Genomic DNA, 20,915 nt, shown 5'->3' on the forward strand with positions numbered 1-20,915 from the left:
TCCTCTGCCTGTGTTGTCCCAAACAGTTACTTTTCTGGTGGCTATTACGTCTGCTTGCAGAGTGTCTGCATTGGCGGCTTTGTCTTGCTGTTCTCCTTATCTGGTGTTTCATAGGGATGAAGTGGTTCTGTGACCCACTCAGTCTTTTATTCCCAAGGTGGTTTCTTCGTTCCACCTCCCCGAGGATATCCTGCTGCCTTCGCTTGTGAGAAGCCCGAGCATCTCCAGGAGATGGCTTTGCATTCCTTGGATGTGGTCTGGGCGGTCAGGGTTTCCCTGGCTGCCACGGCAGTCTGATCCCCTGTTTGTTCTTCCTGAGGGACCTGGGAAGTGCTCGGCCATGTCCGCGGCTACCTTTCCTCCGTGGATCAGACTGACGTTTTTTGTTTCAGTCCTCTTCCATTGAGGGTCAGGTTCCTCCTTTCCCTTTAAGGGCCTTTTCGACTGGAGCCGTCAGCGTCTCTTGGGTTTTCGCCATCAGGCTGCTCTGGCTCAGGTGTGCAAAGCGGCGACCTGGTCGTCTGTGCACTCTTTCACACAATTCTACAGAATTGATGTTTTGGCATCCTCGGATGCTTCCCTTGGCCGCAAAGTTTTGAAGTTTGGTGGTTATTTGCAGAGACGTCTTCCCACCCCTCACACCTGCACTGCTTTGGGACGTCCCAATAGTAAAGGCGTATATGGATCGGCGGCGACTGTCAGAGGACATAAGAGAAAATAGAATTTTTGTAAGAACTTACCGTAAAATTATTTTCTCTGAGTCCTCTGACAGTCACCGCCCCCGCCCCTCTGGTTTTTTGGATCTGGGGGTTATTGCCTTCCGGTACTGCTTGCTACAAACTGAGGACCAGTTGTGACTGGATCAGGGATAATGGCTGGGGATGGCCCCCTAGAGGTGTGTCTAAGTATAGAAAAGTTTTGTATTAACATTTCTATCTGCCTAGCTTACTCCTGCAGAGGGCGCACTTACCCAATAGTGAAGGCTTATATGGAGCTGCGGCGACTGTCAGAGGACTCAGAGAAAATAATTTTACGGTAAGTTCTTACAAAAATTCTATTTTTGCACATTGACATACCAAAACATAGAGCTGTTTCTTATAAGCAACAAAAGGTGGGAATTTGCAACAAAGTACGTTTAAACCCCTGCAATGTACATTCATTACCTATAGAGGATTTTTTTTCTCAACAAAAGTGGAGTTGCTCTTCATGGTCAAAGAGACATCCCTCTGTGAGATTCTCCATGAGAGTTCTGGGCCTTATGGTGGTCTCTAAGGCTGTTCATTTGCCCAATTTCATTCAAGACCTCTCAAACACAACACCTTGTTGGCATAGAACAAATACAGTGGGTACGGAAAGTATTCAGACCCCCTTAAATTTTTCACTCTTTGTTATATTGCAGCCATTTGCTAAAATCATTTAGGTTCATTCTTCTTCCTCATGAATGTACACATAGCACCCCATACTGACAGAAAAACACAGAATTGTTGACATTGTTGCAGATTTATTAAAAAAGAAAAACTGAAATATCACATGGTCCTAAGTATTCAGACCCTTTGCTGTGACACTCATATATTTAACTCAGGTGCTTTCCATTTCTTCTGGTCATCCTTGAGATGGTTCTACACCTTCATTTGAGTCCAGCTGTGTTTGATTATACTGATTGGACTTGATTAGGAAAGCCACACACCTGTCTATATAAGACCTTCCAGATCACAATGCATGTCAGAGCAAATGAGAATCATGAGGTCAAAGGAACTGCCTGAAGAGCTCAGAGACAGAATTGTGGCAAGGCACAGATCTGGCCAAGGTTACAAAAAGATTTCTGCTGCACTTAAGGTTCCTAAGAGCACAGTGGCCTCCATAATCCTCAAATGGAAAACGTTTGGGACGACCAGAACCCTTCCTAGAGCTGGCTGTCCGGCCAAACTGAGCTATCGGGGGAGAAGAGCCTTGGTGAGAGAGGTAAAGAAGAACCCAAAGATCACTGTGGCTGAGCTCCAGAGATGCATTCAGGAGATGGGAGAAAGTTGTAGAAAGTCAACCATCATTGCAGCCCTCCACCAGTCAGGGCTTTATGGCAGAGTGGCCAGACGGAAGCCTCTCCTCAGTGTAAAACACATGAAAGCCCGCATGGAGTTTGCTAAAAAACACCTGAAGGACTCCAAGATGGTGAGAAATAAGATTCTCTGGTCTGATGAGACCAAAATAGAACTTTTTGGCCTTAATTCTAAGCGGTATGTGTGGAGAAAACTAGGCACTGCTCATCACCTGTCCAATACAGTCCCAACAGTGAAACATGGTGGTGGCAGCATCATGCCGTGGGGGTGTTTTTCAGCTGCAGGGACAGGACGACTGGTTGCAATCGAGGGAAAGATGAATGCGGCCAAGTACAGGGATATCCTGGACAAAAACCTTCTCCAGAGTGCTCTGGACCTCAGACTGGGCCGAAGGTTTACCTTCCAACAAGACAATGACCCTAAGCACACAGCTAAAATAACGAAGGAGTGGCTTCACAACAACTCCGTGACTGTTCTTGAATGGCCCAGCCAGAGCCCTGACTTAAACCCAATTGAGCATCTCTGGAGAGACCTAAAAATGGCTGTCCACCAACGTTTACCATCCAACCTGACAGAACTGGAGAGGATCTGCAAGGAGGAATGGCAGAGGATCCCCAAATCCAGGTGTGAAAGACTTGTTGCATCTTTCCCAAAAAGACTCCTGGCTGTATTAGATCAAAAGGGGGCTTCTACTAAATACTGAGCAAAGGGTCTGAATACTTAGGACCATGTGATATTTCAGTTTTTCTTTTTTAATAAATCTGCAACAATGTCAACAATTCTGTGTTTTTCTGTCAGTATGGGGTGCTATGTGTACATTCATGAGGAAGAAGAATGAACTTAAATGATTTTAGCAAATGGCTGCAATATAACAAAGAGTGAAAAATTTAAGGGGGTCTGAATACTTTCCGTACCCACTGTATGTTCCTTCTCTGGACCTCCCTAAGCTTTTATCCAGCCAAGCAAGGAATTCCCTATCCCAGTGGATTACCAGCCCAGTCTTAACAAAGGGAAAAGTCCTTTCTTCTACATCAATAGACAGTGATAATAACAGATTGAAGTTTCTCAGACTGGGGAAGAGTGTTCCAATGTTTCACAATTCAGGGATCATGGTCACCCAGGGAAGCCAAACTTCTTATTCACATCTTGGAACTCAGAGTGCTAAAAATAGTTTTGCACTTCTGGACCCTCTTCTTCAGGGTGCAATAAGACAACGCCATGTCTGTGGCCTACAGCAATCTCCAGGGGGTTACTAGGAGTCAGACAGCCTTGAAGGAAGCAAGATTAATAATCTCAAGGACAGGGAAACACTGTTCACATACAGCAATCCCTGCTGTTCACATACCAGAAGTGAACATTTGGAAGGGGAATTACCTCAATCATCACCGCCTGGACCAAGGGGAATGGGCCCATCACCCCAGCATCTATGATATTATACATCAGGGATAGGGGGAATACAGATTTAAATATCCTGGCCTCCAGGTTTAACAAGAAGATACCTCTTTTTGTGGCAAAGACCAAGAATGCTCTAGAACTGTCATTTGATGCTCTGAAAATTCCCATGACTTCTAGTTTGTCTTTCCACCATTGGGAATTCTGCCTTGACTGTTTCATAGAATAGACCAAGAGAAAAAAACAGTAATTCTTATTGCACCAAACTAGCACAGAAGGACCATGTACACAGACATTCTCAGGCTTTTAGGAAATGACCCCTGGCCTCTTCAAAACAGGCCAGACCTGGTATATCAGGGTCCCCTGTTCCATCCTGCTTTTCAGTCTGTGGTTTTAATGCTGCTGAAGTCAAGGCCTTGAGGGACAGTAGGGTCTCAAATTCTGTCATTTACACATTGCTAAAAGTGAGGAAAAACCACTTCCAGATAATCTATGATACCTGGGCATCCTTCTTTGCCTTTTGTGAACACAAGCTTTCTGTCCCTGAGAGATTACTCTGTGCTTCATATGCTGGTCTTCCTACAGTTGAGACCTAACCAGAATTTGCCTTTAAGTACTATTAAGAACCAGGTTTTGGCCAACTGCATTCTTTTCCAAAAACCTGTGGTGTCATTTTCCCTTGTAAAAACTTTATTCATAGTGTTTTCCTGGATCAAACCTCCCCCACAGCACCTTGTACTTCCTTATTACCTTAATTTTGTTCTCTCTGCCCTACAGGAACAGGCCTTTGAACTTATCAGGGAATTCCCCTTGGATGATCACTCCTGTAAGGTAGCCTTCTTGGTGGCTATTACATCTGTGAGATGTGTCTTTGAGCTAGTGGCACTCTCCTTCTTTATGCTTTATCCAATAGGGATTGATGTACACTGTCTGGAAGTAAAGCCATCAAAGTGTAAATCAAAACTTCTGTCAGGAACACAGACTCCCTATTTGTCCTTCCCTTAAGGCCTTGCCTGGGACATGCTGCTTTAAGGGCCTCCACTGCTAGGTGGATAAGACAATTCCTCTCAAAAGCTTACACCCTAAAGCAAGGATATTCAAACTGTGGCATTCCAGCTGTTGCAAAATTACAGGTCCCCTCATGCCTCTGGGTGTCATGCTTGTGGCTGTCAGAGTCTTGCTATGCCTCATCGGACTTGTAGTTCTGCAACATATGGAGGGCCACAGTTTGCATATCCCTACCCTAAAGGATAAGGCACCTACTCCACCTCCTCCACCAGGTAGGAGTTTCTTGGGCATTCCAGCATAAAGCCTCTTTTGCCCACCACCACCTGGTCTTCTGTGCATACCTTTTCCAAGCTTAACCAGGTGAACATCCAATTCTCTGTGGATGCAGCTTTCAGCCACAAGGATCTTACAGAAGCATTCTGAGTTGGGTCTAATGATTCTTGTTAATTTGGGCCTGTTGGCACAGTTATATTTGCTTTGTTGCTGCACACCCTCCTTTTTAAATGCTTGGAGAGTTCCCAGGTTCTTTGAATGTCAAACCTGTGGCCTCTACTGTGCGATTAAGATTAGATGAACTTTAACTTACCTGTAAATTACATATATTGAAGTAAAGTTCAGGAAACAGGCAACCCTATCCTCTTTTACTGTGTTACTCTGAGTTGCTTGTTTGTGAGGACTCACTAAGTGGAGTAGGGTTATGAGGGGACACCCAAGGGGCATGTCTTAAAAAAACTTTCCCAGTGTCTAATTCTGTGTGCAGCAGCCTCTCTCAGCCCCCCCCCCCCAATCCTTACCTGAGCCACATCTAGATCCCGTGATGTTGCAGCAGTTTCTCAGCTGCCCGGGACTCCCTTCCTTATTGGCTGAGACAGCAGTATGGCGCAATTGGTTCCCGCTGCTGTCAATCAAAGTCAGTCAGCCAATGAGATGAGAAAGGGGGTGAGGTCAGGTCAGGTCATGGCTCCATGTCTGAATGGACACACGGACCTGTGACTCAGCTCGGGTGCCCCCATAGAAAGCTGCTTGCTGTGGGGGCACTCAACAGGAGGGAGGGGCCAGGAGTGACAAGGATGGAACCGAGTAGAGGAGGATCCAGGCTGCTCTGCAAAACCACTCCACAGAGCAGGTAACTATGACATGTTTGTTTATTTTTAACTAAAAAAAAAAAAAAAGATTTTACAATCACTGTAAAGATGATGGTGAGGGCAAAGTGTAAAGTAGAAACTTAGTCCTTGCCTCCATCTATTTTAGTCCAATTTGAGCTAAAGTTATTACCAAACTCTGTGATATCATTAGTTGAGGTATAATTATTTAATTAAAAAGAATTCTCATTTCTGCCACATCATTCCAGCTTTGTTCCAGTTCTTTAAATCAAATGTGGGAATCATAAAAACTGTTTTTTTTTTTTTAATGTTGCAAAATTTGCCAAATGAATACTGTTTGTAAAGGTAACCAGGTGACTTCATATTCTGGCTTACATGTCTGACTACAGTGCATACTGTGGTATTGTCATATTGCCAACATGGCATTGCATAATGTATTGACAAATCTTAGTGGTAATCACCTAAAAATAGAACCGGTCTATAGCTTAATATTCCTAGTATAAAACAACCCATCCATAACTTGGTGATCATTTATAAAATACACCCCAATTGTGCAGGGTTTATGAAATTTTTAGCAGAAGCAATGTATCATTTCGCACGTAAGATCTGTTAGCCTTGTATATTTATTTAATCAAAATAGGATGTATTTTTCAGGCTAGAAAATCAAATATTATACATTAACAAATTATCATTAAAATGCACATACTGGATTTAGAATCAGCTGCTTGTTGTTTTTTCCCTTGAATATTAATATATCTTATTGTATATAATAAATCATACTGCGCTAACTGACATGTAACAAAAGCTGCCAGCACATCGACCGACATAAAATTGTCCAAATGTTTATACAAAAAAAAAAAGTGCAGCACTATAATAACTGATACAGTCCAATGATAGTGTATCAAAAATATTGAAAAAGTGAAAAAAGTAAATGAATATTGGTGAGTCCCAAGTGTTGAAAATTGAAGCAAGAATGTGGAACCATTTCGAACTTGCACATGTGATCATATAGGAGAAAATTCCCACACCAACAAAGTGAATATTGAATGCGCTCACCGGAGGATATGGACCCAAGTACCGAATAGCAAATGGGTCAATAAAGCTTGAAATTATCCATGGATCTCCCAAGGAGTGGCTGTTCCCACGGATGTTTTCAAAGGATGGCGGTATCCTCTTGAAAGGGGATGGCTATGACTCCCAGTGTGGTATCTGGTCCAAAGAGATCTTCAAGTCGTCAGTTCCAGGTGTACTGAGACAGGCCAGGCCTGTCTCTGTACACCTAGAACTGACGACTTGAAGATCTCTTTGGACCAGATACCATACTGGGAGTCATCCTTTCAAGAGGATACTGCCATCCTTTGAAAACATCTGTGGGAACAGCCACTCCTTGGGAGATCCATGAATAATATCTCTTATACCTTCCGTTTCACTTACGCCTTACTTAATAAAGGTATAATTTCTCTATTCTTTTTTTTTTCATAGTGTATTTTTATAATTTATAATATGTATATATTATATCATAATCTGTTAAATAATTTTCTTGTAGATATTTTGCCAAAGTCTGAAAAAGAAGATGACTTGATTTTATCAGCTACTGTGTCTTCTACGCTTGATGCTGTGTCTGTAAGTATTAAATCTAAATGTTTTGACCTTTTTTTATTGTACTTCTGTTCACATGTGATCATTGTTTTTGTGATTTTGAGAGTTGCTTGCTTCAACTCTAACCGTATTCAGAAAATAAAAGCTTAAAGGGAATGCATAGTGGTTTTGTACAAATAAGTATTTTGGTGTGTATATGAAAAATTTCATATTACAATTTTGTATTCCCTTATGAGCCATCAGTTGGAGCTTCAAGCCAGCCATTGACCATTTGAATCTCAGTCGGTTCAGCAGCAGTTCAACCAGCCTTTTGGATTTTTCATGCGATTATTGCCACTAACAATAATCACTGTGTGTTCTCCCCCTAACCCACCCCAAGTTCACCCTGACCACCACTGGGAGAACACAATAGCTCAGTGGGAGGGGCCAGACCTGACTGTTGATGGGGAATTCGAGAGTTTTTCTTTCCTGCATGCCGTTGTTGCAGGGAAGAAATAGCAGTGTCAAGGGTCCAGTGTCAAGGGACCTTTTCGCTTGCTTTTCTCCATGCCCCTCTTTTTAAAAAAAAAAAACCTTTTACAGAAATCAGTAAAAATTACACACACAAGTAACTGTTTCAGAGTGGTAACTCATCCTTTATCAGATGTCTGCATCTCAGGTTTCAGTCAGACAAAATGAACCACAAAACAGAGCCCTTCTGCATTAGCAATAATGGAATCTTTGATATTGGATATCACACAAACACACACAATATAAATATATATATACACTCACTGGCCACTTTATTAGGTACACCTTGCTAATACTGGGTTAGACCCCCTTTTTCCTTCAGAACTGCCTTAATTCTTTGTAGCATAGATTCAACAAGGTGTTGGAAACATTCCTCAGAGATTTTGGTCCATATTGACGCAGTTGCTGCAGATTTGTCGGATGATGAGAATCTCCTGTTCCACCACATCCCAGAGCTGCTCTATTGATTTGAAATCTAGTGACTGTGGAGGCCATTGGAGTACATTGAACTCATTATCATGTTCAAGAAGCCAGTGGTGAGATGATTTGAGCTTTGTGACATGGTGCATTATACTGTTGGAAGTAGACATCAGAAGATGGGTACTCTGTAGTCATGAAGGGATGGACATGGTCAGCAACAATACTCAGGAAGTCCGTGGCGTTTAAACGATACTCAATTGGTACTAAGGGGCCCAAAGTGTGCCAAGAAAATTTTCCCCACACCGTTACACCACCAGCCTGATCTGTTGATACAAGGCAAGATGGATCCATGCTTTCATGTTGTTTATGCCTAATTCTGACCCTACCATCTGAATGTCACAGCTGTAATCGAGACTCATCAGACCAGGCAACGTTTTTCCAATCTTCTATTGTTTAATTTTCGTGAGGTTGTGCAAATTGTAGCCCCAGTTTCCTCTTCTTAGCTGACAGGAGTGGCACCTGGTGTGGTCTTCTGCTGCTTTATCCCATCTGCTTCAAAGTTCGATGTGTTGTGTGTTCAGAGATGGTATTCTGCACACCTTGGTTGTAACGAGTGATTATTTGAGTTACTGTTGCCTTTCTATCACCTTGAGCCAGTCTGCCTATTCTCCTCTGACCTCTGACATCAACAAGGCATTTCTGTCCACACAACTGCCACTCACTGAATATGTTCTGTGTAATCCCTAGAGATGGTTGTGTATGAAAATCCCAGCAGATCAGCAGTTTTTGAAATACTTTGACCAGCCCATCTGGCATCAACAACCATCCCACATTCAAAATCACTTAAATCCCCTTTCTTCTCCATTCAAAAGCTCGGTTTGAACTTCATCAATTCGTCTTCTATTCACATCTAAATGCCTAAATGCATTGAGTTGCTGCCATGTGATTGGCTGATTAGCAATTTGTGTTACCTAGTATTTGAACAGGTGTACCTAATAAAGTGGCCCATTATATTACCAAAAGTATTGGAACGCCGGCCTTTACACGCACATGAACTTTAATGGCATCCCAGTCTCAGTCCGCCAGGTGCTTTGTGCACTGGTCCAAATCATTTGCTGGAGGGGGATTATGGTTTGGGGTTATTTTTCAGGGGTTGGGCTTGGCTTCTTAGTTCCAGTGAAGGGAACTCTTAAAGCAGTAGTATACTCAATGCTTTTACTTTTACCCACAGGTAAGCCTATAATAAGGCTTACCTGTAGGTACAGTTAATATCTCCTAAACCTGCACGGTTTAGGAGATATTTGCCCTGCATGCAGCCGCTGACACTAGCGGCGCATGCGCTCTGAAGGTCCGGCGGACCTTCAGAGTTCCTTGCCGACCACTTGCCGGAAAGTGACTCCCGCACGCATATGCAGGAGTGACGTCATCGCGGCTCCGGCCACTCCCAGCGCTGGAGCCGCCGAACCCAGAAGAGACGCCGAGGGAGCATGACAGCTCCCACAGCGGTGTCCGGGTGTCCATGTCGGGGCTTCATTTTAAGGTAAGTATTTCATAATAAGCTAGTATGCGATGCATACTAGCTCATTATGCCTTTGTCTTGCAGGGTTTTTTTTTTTTTTGGCAGTATACAACCGCTTTAAGGCATCAGCATACCAAGACATAATCCCAACTTTTTGGGAACAGTTTGGGGATGGCCCCTTCCTGTTCCAACATGAGTGCACAAACAAGGTCCATAAATATATGGATGAGCGTGTTTGGGGTAGAGGAACTTGACTAGCCTGCACAGAGTCCTGGCTTCAACCTAATAGAACACCTTTGGAATGAATGAGAGTGGAGACTGAGAGACAGGCCTTCTCGTCCATCATCAGTGCCAGACCTCATAAATCTGCTTCTGAAAGAATGGTCTAACATTCCCAAAGACACACTCCTAAACCTTGTGGATAGCCTTCTTAGAAGAGTTATAGTTGTTAAAGCTGCAAAGGCTGGGCCAACTCCGTATTGAACCCTACGGACTAAGACTGTGATGCCATTAAAGTTCACGTGCGTGTAAAGGCAGGCGTCCCCTTATTTTGGTAATATAGTATATATTACTGTATAAATGTTGTGTATTTATGTGTGAGAGATGGTTACATATAATATTTATAAATATATTTTAGAGCACCCCATTTTCCCAGCTTTTATTGAAATTGACGCAGTTTAATGTCTCAATGTACTTGAACAAATAAACAATTGGAAATACATAATAAATCATGGAATTGTTTTCTTGAACAAAATGTAATCTAAATTTTTGACTTATCAAAGTAGCCACCTGTTACAGATATAACGGCCGAACACACTTGTAGCATTCTTTCTCCATTAGAAATCTTTTGGAAAGTCCTCCAAAAAGTGTGCCTTGCATGCACCTTCTGCTTTGACCCCTGTGTCCACCATATACTGTTGATGAATGATCATAGTACTGGTCCACTGTGATGACCCTAGTACCATGTGATTACTGTGACCAATTAGCGCGATCATAGTCAGCAATAGAAAACAAGGCTGTCATTTATTACACCATTGTTTACTACTGTGTGCTTTCTGTGATTTGTAACAATGATGCCATGGTACAGGCCAATCACAGTGGCCCTGTACCTTGTAATTGCTGTGGCCAATCACAGCAATCGTAGTAAATACTGGTATCATGAATGGATACCAAACATCCATGATGATTGTAATGATTGCTTATACAGTGATCATCACTGTAATAAGCAATCATAGTGTAAAAAAAAAAGTTAAAATTTTTTCTTGGATTTTTTAAATACTGTAACCAGAGCAAGTGCAGTATCACTATTGTACTGCTGTAGCTGTGACAATGTACAATAACTGGCTGCACTGATATCACTGTAAGTTAGTTCCACAAGCCATTATCTATGACCACTGCCACACCAGTCATTTTTGTCCCTGACAACCGCCACACTAGTCATATTGTCCCTGAACACCGCCACACCAGTCATATAGTCCTTAATCAACGCCATACCAGTTACAGTGTCCTTGATTACCACCACATCAGTCATATTGTCCCTGATTACTGCCACACCAGTTGCAGTGTCCTTGATCACTGCCACACCTGTTACAGTGTTGCTAATCACCCCCGCTCCATTAACAGTATCACAGTGTTGTCTCCACCTGCTGCCTTTAATAACCCTGGCCTGTTTATTGACCACATTTCTGCCTGCTGCCTGGACCAATCCTTTGCCCGTTTACTAGTCTTGTCTCTGCCTGCGGCCTCAGCTGACCCATCTGCACATCCCACTGACTATGTTCCTGTGAGGCCAGTGAACATGGCATTCGTGGGGGCAGCCATGTACCAGTAGGCTATGTTTACTTGGCTAATCGGAACTGAGACTGCTATAGGTGATGCTACACTAAGCTATATTGCCTGATGACTCCTAAAGAGGCGACCATTATGGTACATTTTTTTTTTTTTACACAATTGGCTGATTTGTGTAAAAACAAGATACATTGTCTGGTACTGTATATAGTCAGTCTCACATCGCTAAGCTCGGAAGGAGTAGCAGAACGTGTTTTGGGGTGTAAATCTTAGTATGCCTGTGGGAAATATCTTATTAGATGGAAAAATTAGTGTAAAAGATTTTTTTTTTCGTTTTCTTTCCACATTTTCTAAAAACTTGTGGCAAAAAAAAGTCTTCAAACGACTCACCATGCCTCTTAAAAAATAACTTGGGGTGTTTACTCTCCAAAATGTGGTAATTTTGTGGGTGTTTCCACTGTCCTCATGCTTCGGGGCCTCTAAAAATGTGATACATAGTCAGGCAATGAGATGCATAATTTATGCTTCTAGAATGCCTGATGGTGCTCCAATGGGTTTTGGGCCCCCTCTATGTGGCTTGGCTGTGAAAAAGATATAACCATACTCGAGAGGAGTGCATAATGTGTTTTGGGGTGAAATTCTAAGTACGCCTATTATGTGTGTTAGAAATATCTTTGTAATTAACAACTTTGTGTAAAAAATACATTTTCATTTTCTTTCCTACGTTTTCCAAAAACTTGTGACCAAAATTACATTTTCAAAAGACTCACTATGCCTTTCAGAAAAAACTTTAGAGCGTTTGCTTTCCAAAATGGGTTAATTTTGTGGGTGTTTCCACTGCCCTTTTTCTCCAGGGCTTCCAGTAATGTGTCCTGACATTTTTGGGCTTCAAGAAATGAGATAGGCAGTTATTACATCTGGACTGGTCAATTTTCAAATATACAGTATATACCATAGTTTAAAGTCTATATACCTTTCACACAGACTAAACAATATGCACTAATTTGAGTTATTTTTACAAAAGAAATGTAGCAGAATACATTTTAGCCCAAATTTATTTAAGAAAGAATTTTTGCAAAATTTTATAACCGAAACTAAAAAATAATGTGGGTTTTTTTTTTCAACATTTTTGGTCTTTTTTTCATTTATATAGCAAAAAAAAAAAAAAAACTGTGGCGATTAAATACCACTAAAAGAAAGCTCTATTTGTCTTAAAAAAATGATAAAAATTTAATTTGGGTGCATTGTTGCATGGGGTCCCCAAGGGATTCTCTTAATTTGCAGTGATTTCCTCTCACTTTCTGTTTGGCTACAGGACAGGAAGTAAAGGGAAATCTCCTAAATGGGACGCAAATGGCATAAAAAATTTGACAGGGTTAATAACGCTCCCTTGCTCTATCCAAAATGAAAAAAAAAAAAAAATTTTGCCTATAGTTATACTTTAGGTTTTTCTCGTACTTTTACATTTTCTTAAATAAAGATAAATGAATGCATTATAACAATATTTTAGCAAAGCAATCATATCACATTATCTGATACATTGAAAATCTTCATAAGAATAAAAAGAAGCTTGGTGGGACATTGGGAAATGATCCAACAGCCCAAGGATTTCTGTTTTTGACAACTCTAGTGTAACAGTGCATATCCACTGCCCTTGATAACAGCACATTTCATTAAACATAAAAGGTTTTCACTGAACGTGTACAGTCTATTTGTCACCCTTTTCATATGATGATTTTGCTCAAGGACATTTCTTACAGTCTTTATAAATAAAACCTGGCTATCAGGCCTCTCTTTTGCCTTTTAGGCCTCATGTACACTATTGCTGATATACGGACGTTTTGGAGCCCCTGAACTCTCCTCTTTTGTCTTATCTGTCCATGTACACTGAGTTTTTTATAGTAGTTTAGAGACAGTTGCATTTAGCGGCATTTTCTTGAAAGCAACAAAATGCGTTCAGGATAGAAGTTTATAGGCATTTGAAACACTTGTAACCATGTCTAAACGCGGTAGAAACTTTTATAAGGGTTTTTATTAATAGGCGTTTGCAATAGGAAAACATTGCTGACCATTTGGGGGAGAGAGAGAGAGATCTCGCATTGTAGGCATTTTGGATCTATAAAATACTGTATGTTATCTGCAAAAACATTTCCAAACGAAAAGGCTCATGAACGCCGGTAAACGTAGCATGTCAAAGTGGCCAAACTGATTTTTTTTTACTTAGTTTACTAGCTGTCAAGCTCCAACGTTCAGAAGAGGTTTTCAAACTTTCAGTGTACATGAGCCCTTAATGTGTGATTATGAACAAATATACAGTATCTCACAAAAGTGAGTACACCCCTCACATTTTTTGTAAATATTTTATTCTATCTTTTCATGTGACAACACTGAAGAAATGAGACTTTGCTACAATGTAAAGTAGTGAGTGTACAGCTTTTATAACAGTGTATATTTGCTGTGCCCTCAAAATAACTCAACACACAGCCATTAATGTTTAAGCCATTGGCAACAAAAGTGAATACACCCCTAATTGAAAATGTCCAAATTGGGCCCAATTAGCCATTTTACTTCCCCGGTGTCATGTGACTTGTTCGTTTTACAAGGTCTCAGGTGTGAATGGGGAGCTGGTGTGTTAAATTTGGTGTTATCGCTCTCACTCTCTCTTACTGGTCACTGGAAGTTCAACATGGCACCTCATGGCAAAGAACTCTCTGAGGATCTGAAAAAAATAATTATTCCTCTACATAAAGATGGCCTAGGCTTTAAGAAGATTGCCAAGACCCTGAAACTGAGCTGCAGCACGGTCGCCAAGACCATACAGCGGTTTAACAGGACAGGTTCCACTCTGAACAGGCCCCGCCATGAAGCTCAGCGTCATATCTAGAGGTTGTCTTTGGGAAATAGACGTATGAGTGCTGCCAGCATTGCTGCAGAGGTTGAAGGGGTGGGGGGGTCATCCTGTCAGTGCTAACACCATATGCCACACACTGCATCAAATATGTCTGCCTAGCTGTAATCCTAGAAGGAAGCCTCTTCTAAAGATGATGCACAAGAAACTCGCAAACAGTTTGCTGATGACAAGCAGACTAAGGAAATGGATTACTGGAACCATGTCCTGTGGTCTGATGAGCACAAGATAAACTTATTTGGTTCAGATGATGTCAATCGTTTGTGGCGGCAACCAGGTGAGGAGTACAACAACAAGTGTGTCTTGCCTACAGCCAAGCATGGTGGTGGGAGTGCCATGGTCTGGGGCTGCATGAGTGCTGCCGGCAATGGGGAGCTACAGTTCATTGAGGTAACCATGGACGTTAACATGTACTGTGACATACTGAAGCAGAGCATGATCCCCTCCCTTCAGAGACTGGGCCGCAGAGCAGTATTCCAACATGATAACGACCCCAAACACACCTTCAAGACTGCCGCTGCCTTGTTAAAGAAACCGAGGGTAAAGATGATAGACTGGCCAAGCATGTCTCCAGACCTAAACCCTATTGAGCATCTGTGGGGCATCCTCAAACGGGAGTTGGAGGAGCACACGGTCTCTAACATCCACCAGCTCCGTGATGTTGTCATGGAGGAGTGGAAGAAGACTCCAGTGGCAACCTGTGAAGCTCTGGTGAACTCCATGCCTAAGAGGGTTAAGGCAGTGCTGGAAAATAATGGTGGCCACACAAAATATTGACACTTTGGGCCCAATTTGGACATTTTTGTTGCCAGCGATTTAGACATTAATGGCTGTGTGTTGAGTTATTTTGAGGGGGCAGCAATTTTACACTGTTATACAAGCTGTACACTCACTACTTTACATTGTAGCAAAGTGTCATTTCTTCAGTGTTGTTGAAAAGATATAATAAAATATTTACTAAAAGGTGAGGGGTGTACTCACTTTTGTGAGATACTGTAGATAATAATGCCAAATATAATGCAGTCAGTGATTAGCATTAGCACAGCAGTTTTCATTTTTTGTAGTCCCCACTATAACATAGTTTTATTACCTGTTAATCTAGCCAGCAGAGACTTTATTTTTCCCTTTTCTGTAAAAGGGGGAGAACACGGTTTGTTCCACATTGAAGTGATGCAGCAGCATTTTCATCCTGTGGAGCGGATAGTTTTAGATAAACATGTAGTTTTAGATAAACATGTAATGTTAGTCTTTAAACAAGTGACAAGCAAACCTTAAAAAAAGAAAAAAAAAGTGGTTATAGACCTCAGTCGTGAAATCTGAATAAAGCACATACTGTATATCTGTAGTGTGTACTTGACTCTCACCAAATCTCTAAGTGTTGTTTCTCTCTGGTACCTCATTCCGTTATCAGCATGTGTCACTTCTGAGAAGTTTGCTCGACACATGAGATAATTTTGTGATGAGGAAGGGAGCTCAGCACACAGCTTGTCTATTTAGAACACAGCTCTGTAGCCTTCCCTCATTCCCGTGCAGTGTGTAGAGGGGGTGTGTGTCCATTTCCTCCAAACAGCTCTCACACTCTGTAACTGCAGCTCTCCACCCCCTACTCTCTGCTCCAGACAGATGAAAAAGGATTTCATCAAAATTCTGCATTTTTGAAGAGAGGGAAAAGAATACTGCAGATAAACAAGTAAAACTTCTGTAGGAGGATTTGTTTCATCTCTGTATATTACCTGAAGCTATTCCCTTCACTGGGTATATGAGAGGGTTTACAATCACTTTAATCCAGAAAAAAAGCAGATAATTTAGGCACCCGGTTAGTGTTAATTGGTGTATCTCAACACTTGTAAGTAACACTCTGCTGTATATTATGGCCTGTTACTGGGAGTAAACAGAAAAAATTACTGGGAGGATCATCAAGTAATAAAGTTGTATTGTTATTGGGGACTCAGGAATGCAAAAAAAATCTGTGTTTAGTGTTATTCACAAACTACATCTGATACCTAAAATTTTTAATTTTGACCACAGTTTTAACATGGATTATTGCTATACAGTGGGTATAGAAAAGACATGTCCCCCATGTAAATGAATCATCACATTCTGTGGCTTTGCAGCCCAAATTGAGGACAGACACAGTTTCTGTTTTATCCAGCTGTATTTTCTGCAATTTATAACATCCAAGTAAAAGTAAGAACACCAACATGTCAGAAAAAATTCAAAAACAGAAGCACCAAGCTGTAAAAGGGATCACCCCTTTCCTAAAAATGACTTGTAAACTCAATCAGGTGTAGCTAATTACCTTCTCAATGGTCATTTTGATTAGCTCAGCATTAAAAGAGCTTTCCTGGAGCATTTCAGTCCCAGTTAATGCAACTGAAGCAAACACTAAACTATGGGTGGCAAGGTCAAAAGATCTTCAGGATAATGTTGTGGACAGGCACAAGTCAGGAGATGGATACAAAAAAATTGCAAAGGCTTTATCAGTGCCTACAAGCACAGCGAAGTTCATTTTTAAAACGTGTAAGGTATTTGGTACAACACAGACCCTACCTGGATCAAAATGTCACTCCAAACTGGATGAAAGAGCCAGGAGGAAACGGGTTAGAGAGACTACCAAGAGGCCTACAGCAACTGAAGCCGTTGCAGAAATATGTGACAAAGAGTGGTCACTGTGTGTATGTGACAATAATATCACAAATTCTCCACAAATGTGGCTTTTTAGGGGAAGCTTGCAAGAAAAAATCCACTTCTCAAGAAAGGCCACATACACTATTGACTAAGGTTTGCCAAAATGCACCTTGAAGATTCTGAAGCAATATGGAAAAAGCTTTTATGGTCAGATGAGACTTAAATTTAATTATTTGGTCTCAACACCAAAAGATATGCCTGGCGGAAATCCAATACAGCTTACTATCCAAATAACTCTCTTCCTATAGTAAAGCATGGAGGTGGTAATATCCTGTTATGTGGGTGTTTCTATGCAGCAGGGAGCACTTGTCAGGATATAAAGATTTATGGATGGAGCAAAATACTGTCAAATTTGTGAGGAAAATCTGCTGCCCTCTGCCAGAAAGCTTGACATGACAATCGCCCAATGCACACAGCAAAAATAACCACACAGTGGATGAAGGAGACAAATGTGAATGTCCTTGCATGGCCTAGTCAGAGTCCAGATTTTAACCCCACTTTGAAAATCTGTGGAATGACTTGAAGACTGAAGTCCACAAAGAGTCACCATGAAATTTACCAGAGCTTGAGCAGTTCCGCAAAGAAGAGTGGGCAAATATTGCAAAGTCTAGATGTGCAACGTCAGTAGAGACATATCCCAACAGACTAAGGGCTGTAATTAAAGCAAAAGGTGGTTCAACAAAATACTGACACATGGGAGTGATCCTTTTTTTAACTCGGTGATTCTGTTTTTGAATTTTTTTTTGGTGTTATATCTTTCACTAGGATGTTATAAGTTGCACTGAGTAAATATAGCTGGATAAAACAAAAGATGTGTCTTTCTTAAAGCGGAGTTCCACCCATTTTTAATAGGTTGGAATACATAGCTGTTTGTAATCCCCTTTAAAACGGCTTTTACCAATGGAAACTTTTTTTTTTTTGCTAGTAAATACCTTAATTTCGGCTTTATTCCTCCTCTCCTCACTTCCTGGTCCGATCGGCCATGACGTCATTCGGCGATCCGCAGTGTCTGCTGGGATGTATTCAATTCCAGAAATCTCGCAGTAGCTGTATCTGTACTGAGCCGTGCCTGCCCCGCCTCTGCCCCGCCTCCGCCCCGCCTCCTCTCATTGAGTTGCATTGTATGAATATATTAAGGCCGTTCTCTGCCCCGCCTCCGCCCCGCCTCCTCTCATTGAGTTGTATTGCAATACAATACAATACAATACATTCATACAATGCAACTCAATGAGAGGAGGCGGGGCGGAGGCGGGGCAGGCACGGCTCAGTACAGATACAGCTACTGCGAGATTTCTGGAATTGAATACATCCCAGCAGACACTGCGGATCGCCGAATGACGTCATCGCCGATCGGACCAGGAAGTGAGGAGAGGAGGAATAAAGCCGAAATTAAGGTATTTACTAGCAAAAAAAAAAAAAGTTTCCATTGGTAAAAGCCATTTTAAAGGGGATTACATAGATCTAAAGTTCCAAAAATGGGTGGAACTCCACTTTAATTTCAGGCTGCAAAGCAACAAAAGGGAGGGGATTATTTTCTATACCCACTGTAGCAACTCCAAATGAAAACTGTTATTCTAGTATAAACCATTAAGATATATGCTGCATTGAAAAAATTATGATCAGTTCGAAATAACTATTATCTTTCACAATATGCCCAATAGATTTTGAGTAAAGTACAAAGTAGTCAGTGTCCACCCCTTGAACATTCCTTTTATTGCTGTATTCGTTTTACAAAGTTTTTTCTCTTCATACTAATCTACTATATATCAATTATTTTTATCAGCAAGCTGTTGACATTGCTTTGGAGTCAGAAGCTGTCCCTTCAGTAACAGTTAAGGTATGGATTTACTTATGTTCTTAAAATGGTATTATGCAACACATTTTTTTATGTTTGTATTACTACATTGCTGTGATCATTTCATGTTTTTTCGCATATATATGCACTGAGCAAAGTATTATAATTAATGACAATAAAAAAACAATGTGCAATCAGCGCAATATTAACAAACCCAGTGAAAGAAAATCTCAGTGCAAGCTAATAACTAGTAAACCAAAATTGTGGTCAGCACAGTAACAAATAGAAAAATCAAAACAATTTCAGTGCAAACAATAGTTAAATTAATTATTATTTATTATTATTATTATTATAAATATTAATATAAATAATAATATAAAAAGTATTATTATTATAAATTACTAATAGTAAACAATCATTCAGTGACCTAAAATTAAGCATATTGTGATGGCTGCCAACACTTATTAGAGTGTGTCCACCTGTGACTCTTAAAAAACATCACTATAACATAACTTCCTGAGGAAGCTCATAAGAGAGCGTAACGTGTATAGGTGGGAGGAGCCGCTATTCAGGACGTTGTTTCATTTGGTGTTTCAGCCTGGAGAGCTGATGACATGATTTTGCATCACATAGTTATTTGAGTATTTTTAATCCCGGTGTTTCGTTTTTATAATAAATATTCAAAGCAGAGAGCACTGTGGTTTCCCCTTATTATTTTTTGGCCATACACAAATGATTGTGATTCCTAGAAGAGTCCAGTGTGGTCCAGGGACGGCTCGTGGAGGAGTATCCTCGTGGCATCCAGTGAGACATACAGACAGGGGATTGGGACTCTGTAGTGGGGTCATTGCTTGGAGGTGAGCAGTCATTCCAGCTAGAGATGGTGGTCACTAAAGTCACTGGATCATATGAACTTTCTGTTATATTTTTTTGAACATCACTTAGAGTCATATGACGGTGGAATTTTTACACAGAATTGGGACTTTATATAACGGTTGCGCTACACTGGTTATGTTATATTGATAATAATGACAAATCTTTTTTTTTTACCATTTTATTAACAATGACATTGGTAAGCAAATCAAACAAGAATTGATCTGTAAAATACAATACATAAGTGCAAGATAAAAAAAAAACAAAAAAAAAACGGTGCCATCATTGTAGGTATGAGGAGTGGCAGGCATTTTTTATAAAGTACATAATTATATGTAATACCTAAAGTTGTTAAGGCATTAAAAACAACAGAACACAGATGCCCAGTATAAACAAACTTGCAAATAGTAAAGGTAGAAAAAAAAGTATTTATTCATTTTCCAGGTGATCTAATGTTTGCTAACTGCAAAGGCATACTTTTCATGTGAACATACTTGTCATACATACATGAGCATCCTTTTAGTCCAGGACGAGGGAGGGGTAGGAGAGGCTGCTGTCTTAGGTACTGTGGTGGCGGTGGTGGTGGGGCGTGAGTGGAGAGGGCACAACTGGGACAGGAGCCTCTTGTGCGACTTTAGCCATTTCTTGCAGTGTTTAGGACCAGCTGCCAGACTGAAAACCCAGCCATGCAGATCTTCAGATTACATTGGTAGAGCAGCTCTCCTAGTATAATTAGCTAGGTGCCCCTGTCTGTATGATAGTTGGCCCTGCTATGTGCATCGGAAACACTGATATCACTCCTGATACAGAGTGCAGTAAACCAGCTGTCAAAATGACAATGGAGCTCTGCTAATTGTCCATTCATTATACCATGGTTCACCCTAATTAGGTTTTATTATTGCCTTCATCACCCTCTTCCTTTCGCAATTTTTGGTGAATTTTTTAACCACTTGTATGCAAACTCTTTATTTAATTCATTTTTTTGAGATGTGTTAAAACAAGGATTTGTACCCCCCATCCAGTAATTGTGTCACATATCAGGTATTTTCCCTCTACAATTTTCATATATATTTGTGTAAAAATGTGTGCTAACAATGTTATCCATTTCAGCCCTGGCAGTGTGATGACAACTGTGTGAATTGTATGTGTTGGAAAACCCTTTAAAGTGTTACCCTTAAATAAAAAAAAATTGATCCTGTTCCATTAACTACTTGCCAACCGCCCGTTGCAGGCTGGCTTGGCTGCACAAACGGAC

The 20,915-nt window shown here is 40.9% G+C and overlaps 1 protein-coding gene across 4 annotated transcripts in view; it reads left to right on the forward strand.

Moving 5' to 3' along the window:
• BBS9 (Bardet-Biedl syndrome 9) overlaps window positions 1-20,915 on the forward strand; it is a 629,867-nt gene that overhangs the window by 273,321 nt on the left and 335,631 nt on the right. For 3 of the 4 annotated variants that reach the window (XM_082258749.1, XM_082258748.1, XM_082258750.1), the window contains exons 12-13: window positions 7,107-7,183; window positions 18,776-18,829. In XM_082258749.1, the coding sequence (XP_082114875.1) occupies window positions 7,107-7,183; window positions 18,776-18,829 (131 nt within the window). The remainder of the gene's footprint in view (window positions 1-7,106; window positions 7,184-18,775; window positions 18,830-20,915) is intronic. The other variant, XM_082258751.1, reaches the window with a different exon arrangement.

The sequence above is a fragment of the Pelophylax lessonae genome, assembly GCF_965119305.1.
Source record: "Pelophylax lessonae genome assembly, chromosome: 5".
Taxonomy (NCBI): Eukaryota; Metazoa; Chordata; class Amphibia; order Anura; family Ranidae; genus Pelophylax; species Pelophylax lessonae.